Source organism: Sander lucioperca, chromosome 3 (assembly GCF_008315115.2).
Source record: "Sander lucioperca isolate FBNREF2018 chromosome 3, SLUC_FBN_1.2, whole genome shotgun sequence".
Taxonomy (NCBI): Eukaryota; Metazoa; Chordata; class Actinopteri; order Perciformes; family Percidae; genus Sander; species Sander lucioperca.
Genome location: NC_050175.1, coordinates 19,894,792 through 19,903,487, shown reverse-complemented (window position 1 = coordinate 19,903,487; position 8,696 = coordinate 19,894,792). Strand labels below are relative to the sequence as shown.

The 8,696-nt window shown below is 39.4% G+C and overlaps 1 protein-coding gene across 1 annotated transcript; it reads left to right on the top strand.

Moving 5' to 3' along the window:
* Positions 1-405: 405 nt before the first annotated feature.
* Positions 406-7,984, top strand: slc38a8b (solute carrier family 38 member 8b). Its single transcript, XM_031313996.2, has 10 exons — positions 406-884; positions 1,554-1,752; positions 3,253-3,409; positions 3,492-3,596; positions 3,733-3,790; positions 6,038-6,152; positions 6,238-6,385; positions 6,497-6,699; positions 6,931-6,982; positions 7,461-7,984. Exons 1-10 carry the CDS (start codon positions 696-698, stop codon positions 7,561-7,563), a joined length of 1,329 nt encoding a protein of 442 aa, XP_031169856.2. The 5' UTR covers positions 406-695; the 3' UTR covers positions 7,564-7,984.
* Positions 7,985-8,696: the final 712 nt, after the last annotated feature.

Sequence of the window (8,696 nt, the reverse complement as noted above, 5' to 3'; positions counted from 1 at the left end):
GCCACTTTCTACTTCTACTCCACTACACACTAACACTTTTGCAAGACACTATATCCCTGTCACATTCTCATTAGGAGCTGACCCCCTAAAGGTCTGATCCTAGAACCGCCACTGTTACGCCACTGTTACATACACATACTTATTTTCAATGCTTTTCCTTTTTACAGTGTGGTAGTAAGTACTTTTACTTAAATAATCTGAATACTTCTTACACCACTGCATTTCACATTACTTGAACTATTACGGTTTTATAATGTTCATTCATGGTTTATTTAGGGGAGGTCCACTTTTGTGTACCATCTTATGTTATCTTAAGCAGTAGCCTTCTTCTGTACTGACACATTAAAGACAGACTAAAAGAGAGAGAGAGAGAGAGAGAGAGAGAGAGAGAGAGAGAGAGAGAGAGAGAGAGAGGCAAACATACTCACTTTAGTGACAAATTTGTCACCTTAGAGTGAAATGTTTAATAGTCAAAATGTCCAATTAGACCATGTGAGTCGTGTGTGCGCGTGGGTGTAGGCTATATATTTGCGTGGTTGCCCACTCTGCAGGTTTACTTGTCAAGAAACTCAGAAGAATGAACAAAATAGCTGGACTACTTTGGAAGAGTTAGTTGTGTTGAAAATATTTCTTGAAAAGTGTCATTTAAAGTCTCTCCTCCCGGTGTTGTGAGTCTCGGAGCTTTGTTCAGGATCATGGAGGAACTGGCCCGGGAGAGCATCAGCCTGCTGGCCCGGTCTGCGTCTCACGCGGACTCGCCGCGGCTCGGCTCGTTCGGCGCGGTGTTCATCATGCTGAAGTCTGCGCTGGGAGCCGGACTGCTTAACTTCCCCTGGGCTTTCCAAAAGGCGGGAGGAGTGACCACCGCCGTCAGTGTGGAGCTGGTGAGGATAAAACACCTGCAACATTTACCAACGGCTGTTGATGTTAGTATTTAGAGAAAGTGTTACTGTGCACATACAACACCAGCATGAATACATAGCCTACAACAGCCTACTTTTATGGGATTATTGTGAATGAATGACCTATAGGCTACTGCTCTTCAGTGGCTTTTGGGGGGTTAGTTTGGCAGTTAGCCTGACAGACTGTGCATGTATAGACTCCCCACCCCTCAGTCTCTCCCTGGTGTGAAAGAGGCACATATTTTTCACAGGTGAACTCTAATGAAGCTTCCATTTTAGGTGAGGACCTGAACTTCCATTGCACTGCAGCAAAACCTGTGTGTGTGTGTGTGTGTGTGTGTGTGTGTGTGTGTGTGTGTGTGTGTTTGTGTGTGTGTTTGGCATGGATGGATGGATTTACATTAGGATTTCCAAGAATGGGCCCAGGGGCCCAAGAGATCAGGGGGGTCCTCTGATCCCATTGAAGTCCTTTTCCTGTTTATTTCCCCTATAATACAGCTATAAAATAAAGTTAGCTGACATTAAAATAAGCAGAATAATCTTTGCTCCATGAAAATATAACTTTCAACATGTGCCCTCCAGGGCCCCATTGTCCAATAATCCATTCATGGTGTGTGTGTGTGTGTGTGTGTGTGTGTGCATGCCCTTCAGGTTTCACTGGTCTTCCTCATCAGTGGTTTGGTCATCCTCGGCTATGCCTCATCAGTCAGCAGACAGAAGACGTATCAGGACGTGGTGAGAGAGGTGTGTGGAGGAGCTGTGGGTCAACTCTGTGAAGTCTGTTTTTGCTTCAACCTCTTCATGATATGTGTCGCCTTCCTGGTGGTGGTTCAGGACCAGCTGGAGAAATGTAAGTGCTGAATGAAGTTATTTTCACGATGTAGGCTCTCTCGTTACTTACAATGGACCACTTGGTCAATGGCTGTAGTTTACAGGCTACTACCTTTATTTCCCCCTCGCCTTGTAAAAAAAAAAAAAGTATTCTAAAGCTGTTCATTCGTTTTTTGTGGAGTTTCCGTCGGCACCATCAGACCTGTAGCAAACACGGTCTTTTCTGCTAGCTACAGCAGAGGAAGCTCATGTCTCATATTGGGCAAGTATCAATGGTAGCAGAAAATTAATTGAACTTGAAGTTAATTAATTATTTTTAATTGGTTAGTTTATCCATCCATGTTATGCCGCTTATCTGTGTCCTGGTCACATTAATGTGATTAATTATATCATTAGGAATTATTGTATTGGATGTTATATAATAATTGATGATAACTATGGGACGGTATGGCTGTTAAACAGGTATTAAATTCCTTTCTAAGTGATAATAAAAAGGTTTTATGAAGTCTTGAGTTTAACTCGGCAGAAACCCTGGAGGCAGGGAAATCCTTGATTTAGAGTTTATTTAAAGGTTTGTAGATTACAGTGATGAGACAACTGCATCTTATTACAAACATTACATCTCCAACCATGTTTGTTACTGACTTAATGTTCTATTCTGTATAACACTGTCTGCTTTGTCTCTTAATGTTTATCCACACTTACTCTGGCTTACTGGATGCACGCTGCTGGGATAAAGCCTGACATCCCTCCCCTTCCACTATCTCCGCTAACTATTTTTTTTAAGGGCACCGTCGCTGCATCCGGGGCTTAGTGCCGACCAGGGCGATTGTTATTGGTTTAAAGAAATACGAACAAGCCAGAGTTTTTTTTTTTCTCTCTATCCCAGAATAGAAAAGCAGTGTAGCCAGATCATACTCCAGCACTGACACAGCGCTGTGGAGATAGGTCTGGCAATGCAAGACTAGTACACACTAAACAGTCGTTATGGCACAATCACCTGTCATAAATAATACAATTATTTGTGCCTGTGTTGTAGCACAATGTTTTCATGTTTTCATGTTTTCATGTTATCAAGGTACCTGAGTTTGTGATAAATTTAGCAGCCATTTCCAATGTCAAAAAATTAATCTCTCTCAGATCACAAATCATCCGCACTTTAATTTCCATTCTAGCTAGAATTAGGTTAAAACATGTGACTGGGAGCGGAAATGCTACCCTTTTTTTCATTTTTCCCTTTGTCATTTTGTCCATCTGAAATGCTTCACACATCCCTTAAAAAATCAATTTGATAAGAAATTCTGCACAGAGCACAGATCAAATGGACGGGCACTTTACTGTAGTAAGATAAAGTGCTTTATAAAGGTTCTGTTTTTATACTTTATGTTAATCCACCAACGTTAAAGCATTTATGTTTCAGCCATTAAAATAACATAACTATTATATTACTACTGGTCTTAAGTCTTCATGTTGCAGCAGATAAATTATGACTTTTGACTCTGGTTTGTTCTCCTTCCAGTGTGTATTTCTTTATATCAGACGGTGACTGGGTCCAGTGAGGGAGAGATGCCGTATCACTGGTACACTGACCAACGATTTGCCCTCTTCATCATGTGCCTCTTCATCATCCTACCCCTGTCCATCCCAAAAGAAATCGGCATCCAGAAATACACAAGGTACGGCACTTATCTGTGATCAGAATGACATCCAGCTGAGTATAAATTTTTATGTGATTTAACTGTTTTCACCTCATGCCAGTGTGTTGGGGACGCTGGCTGCTACGTATCTGTGTGCGGCAGTGATTGTCAAATATTACCTGATGGAGAGCCACGATGCTATAATAACTCCAGAGCACAGCCAAGGGTCAGTAACACTGTTTTTGATGGATACACGTGTGTGTCTATAATTGGCTTCTCATTTTATACAGCTGTTGTTTTGTGTGCATCAGTAAAAGTGTGTGTGTGTGTGTGTGTGTGTGTGTGTGTGTGTGTGTTTTCAGTGTAAGTTCGTGGGGTTCAATGTTCAGTGTTGTGCCGACCATCTGCTTTGGCTTCCAGGTAGGATCACCTTCAGGCTGGTTTTAAGTCTGAAAGTAGTCAGTATGATGCTTAACATTCAAGTGGTTTAATATAGACTCAATATTGTCCAAATAAGAAAACACAAAGAAATGTAAAATCACAAACCAACCAACAACTGAACAAGCATGTGGAGCATGAGGAAATCATTTTTATTTTTACTGTCTGTAGTGCTTTGGTCTGAATGCTAATAGCATCGGAGGTCTTTGCTCTCTTCCAAGTTTACCTGTTATAATATAACTGGCAGTTTCTCACCGTAGAATATTTTTGAGCAATAAATGCAAATGCCCAACTTAGAAATTCAAAGTAACACTTAAATAGGTTGTAAAAGCAAGAAAAACAAACCAAAATGCAAACATTAAATCTGACACTGATACACAGACGCCAAGGATCGATCTGTTATTATGTATGTGTTGGTCAGTTTGTCTGCTTGACAATCCCATTTTGCAGCAATAAAATTGAAGTGAGATGAACAAACAGAGACATTTATCTTTTTAGATGTTGACAAAGTTTCCTTTTGGGGACATAATTTGAAATTGGGAAAAATTTGAAGTTGGAAAAAAAGGTAATAAATGCAATATATCGCAGAATATTGCAATATGTTTAAAATCGCAATAATATGGTATTGTGACATCAATATTGTGATGATATCGTATCGTGAGGCCTCTGGTGATTCCCACCCCTAATACTGCATAATCCCTACGTCCACGGTTCAATTCATGTCTGCTGTGGCATATCATACCTCTCTCTCTCTCTCTCTCTCTCTCTCTCTCTCTCTCTCTCTCTCTCTCTCTCTCTCTCCCCAATCCCTCCTGTCTATACATTGTCAACTGTCAAATAAAAATGCAAAAATACTAAATAAAATAAATCTTTCATCCAAAAACAATTTCAGGTGTACTTTACATTCCAACTTTTAACACAATTAGAACATTTCCACTTATGAAGTTGTTAATGCCAGTGGGTCAATCAAATGGACCTGTAAACACAAAGATGGCTAACTGGTCCAACTTAACTATGTATTATAATTTCCGTATTTGTAAAGATGCTAATAACCTAGGGTGACCAGATTTCCCGGAAGTAAAACCGGGGCGGGACACTTTGCGCTTGATCGTAGTGCTCGTGCATGTGCCAGCCCAGGTCAGACATAGACACAGACAGATTAGACACACTTTTGCCAACAGCACACATAGGCCTACTGCTCACAACATAATGGGGTATCTCAGTTAATATTCATGAATTTTCTTGGTATGTAGCCTACATATCTAAGAAATAATATTAAAAGACATTGAGTAACTCACTCAATGTCTTTTAATATTATTTCTTAGATATGTGTGGGACCAACTTTATTTTTCAGAATTAAAGCATTCTTTTTGAAAATGCACCCACTGAACTTGTGAAAAACTTCATTGCATGGCACTAAACAAATTATTTGGAACTGCTGCCACAGGCTTGAACTAAAGTTATGGTAACACTTTACGGTAAGGGTAGGCCTACATGAATTATGAATTCATGCATGAATTAATTCATGATTTGTGCATTACTTCATTCCTTTATATCTTATGAATCATCAGGAATTGACATGAGTTCATAGCCACTCATTCATGACCTCATGCATGAACAACACAACGTGATAAGAAGAGGCATTGCAACAATGTCTACAAATATACATTGTAATGCTGGCTGATTGGCTACGATTGACTGACACACACACACACACACACACACACACACACACACACACACACACACACACACACACACACATTCTTAAAATCATACCCTGGATGCGTTATTAGTCTTTCTACGTGGGTTTAGTTAATGATCGGGCTATAAAAAGACGACGTCGGCTATGTAATCGCTGACAACCAGGACAATTTCATAATGGTTGGTGTAAACCGGGACATTTTAGCGTCCCGACAGGCTTTTGTAGGGACTCGGGACACGCAACTCAAAATTGGGACTGTCTGGTCACCCTATAATAACCTTATAAGAAAATAAGACCATATTCAACTTTTGACTAACTCCTGTTTGCATATGAGACAGATGTCAATACATGGATCCCATAGAAATCCATGTATTGAGATAATCAATGTTCAAGATACTCTCAAAAAACTACAAAATAGCAACCATGACTTTGGATACCTAAATAGGACATACAGAGGAAAAACAAAGTAACTATCGCTGATTCCCGGAAACTAATGTTAATTATCAATGTGTGTGTGTTTGCAGTGCCATGAAGCCTGTATTGCCATCTACAGCAGCATGGAGAACCAGAAGCTCTTCCACTGGGCGGTCATCTCTGTGGTCTCCATGTTTTTCTGTTTACTCATCTACACTCTAACCGGTGAGTTCACCTCTAAAACGTCAACCTCAGAGCATTATGTGCTCACATAAAAGCCGATCATCACATTCACTCTCTCCATCTCCAGGTGTGTATGGCTTCTTGACGTTCGGACGGACGGTTGCCTCCGATATTTTGATGTCATATCCAGGAGATGATGTGGTCATAATCATTTCCAGACTACTTTTTGGAATATCAATCATCACCATTTATCCTATTATTCTTCTTCTGGGGAGGTGAGTGACACCAGAGTTGCTTTGTTTTGTCTTGTGTGAGGTTTTGTGAGAGTTTCAACATGGTGTGTGTGTGTGTGTGTGTGTGTGTGTGTGTGTGTGTGTGTGTAACAGATCTGTCATCCTGAACCTGACGCTGCGTATTCAAAGACGTCGTTTGGGAATCGTCACTCATTCATTTGAGAGTCGCTGCAGAGTCGTTCTCACTGTGATCTGGATCACCATCACTCTTCTCATTGCCATGTTTGTCCCTGACATGGGGGATGTCATCAGTGTCATTGGAGGAATCAGTGCCTTCTTCATCTTTATTTTTCCTGGTGTGTAAACAACCTTAACTTTAATATGTGTATACATCTGTGTTTGTAATGACATAATGTGTAATGTATGGCTTACATTGTTCATATATTCTATCTATTTTATTATTAGCTTGTCAGTCTCCTGTCAATCTCTTTGAATTGGACTAACCTGTATGGAAGGTGCTATACAAATAAACCCATAATAGTGACACAGTAAGGTAACCTGGCGGTGTGTGTGTTTGTGTGTTGCAGGTCTTTGCTTAGTGTTCACAATGCAAACTGAATCTGTGTCTCCAAGAGTCAGGTGAGTGAGAACTTACAGACTTGTATGAGAGTTTAATGAGAATGCTTTATTTTACAGGTCCATAATTTTATGAATTATTTAATAATTTCCAAGAAAGAGAAGAAGAATTTTCCTGGTAAAAATCATTTAATTGGTGCAAAAATAGAGACATGTGGTTAACTGATACACTTCCACAACAGTGTATGATGATCAGTCATCACTATGCAAGTTTAACTGGACTGCGTTGTCTCCAAAGAAAGAAAGGAAGAAAGAAAAGTGTCCCTTATTTTGAACAAATGGCTTGTCTTTGAAGAAAATTAAGGCCTCTATGGGCATTCCTTTCCAGAGTAGATTTGATCCATTGTGTTATAACATGAGGCTGTTTGAGTAAAGGAAATAATGATAAATGATTATTAATTAATGTTACACCTAATAACTTGCTGTTGAAAGACATCAGTACTGGTCTTTCTCTTGATGTTCCTGATTTCTTGCATTGCAGGGTGATTTTAACAGTTTGGGGAGTCATAACCATTGTAGTTGGAGCCTTTATCTTCGGACAGAGCACAACCATCGCTGTCATGGAGCTTTGCCACAAATTCTGAATTTCACGTTATCATATCACCACTACATTATCTGTAGCAGCTGCTTCACTGTGACTTCACAGCGCTTTTTGCACAACTGAAAAATGCATTTGTAAAGGTGGTTTTTAGTTGTACATATGATCCTTATCAAGGTCTTACACGAACTGGATATAGAATATATTTGCTATGTGAGAATGTAATATTTATGTGTGTATGATTGGATTATTGGAATATTGGATATTAATTGATTGTTAATGGACAAGTATATAATGTCAAAGAGAATAATGCATTGTTAGGTATTTAATTGCTAAGTATGTGTAGAAGTAGTATTGTTTGAATATATGTATCTGTTTTGTTATTTAATTTGGTCTGCCAATAATATACTTATAGTATATTAAATGAGAAATCACTAAGTGTGTCCTCTTTGAGTCTTCATCTGTACTTTCACACCCTGCCAGGGGGCAGTGTTGCACTACTGAAGCATTATTTATTTATCTGCGTAGTCATATGTGTGGAACTGCATATTGGAAAGAAGAGAAAAAACAGTTCTTATCACTGTTATTGTGGTCCGAGGGATCATTTTGACAAGAGAGTGCCACGTTTATATCAACTAAGCAAGGCAATTTGTTTTTAATGTACACAGATGGGTTTTATGCCCTTGAATGTTTACATCTACTATGATGATAACAGGAGTCAATAATATTAAGATTTCTTTCTTTCAAGTACATGATTCTTATCATTCTGCTGCATTTTTCCATTTTCTTTCCCCTGACCTCTCCATACACACATCATATGAGTGATATAAATCTGCAGCTTTCATTGAGCACAGATTGATGGCTGAGGTATGCTGAATATCACTTTATTTGTTTATTGTTTATTGACTTCAAGCTCAAAGGAGTTATGGCATGCTGCCTGTGAGCGTGCATGTGCTCACACGTGTGTGTTAATGTATGAGTGAGTAATGATTTACAGTAAATCCAGAAAATGGGCGCCGTATCTGTGCCTCGAGGGGTCTGTTTAAAAGCAATATGTTAGACATGCTAACTTCACGTACTTATCTGTCTAAACAGACACAGTAAGAACTTAAAATAGACCATCTAGAAACACACAGTGGCTCCTTATAGACGCTTCAGCTATATTTGTGTCATCTCGTG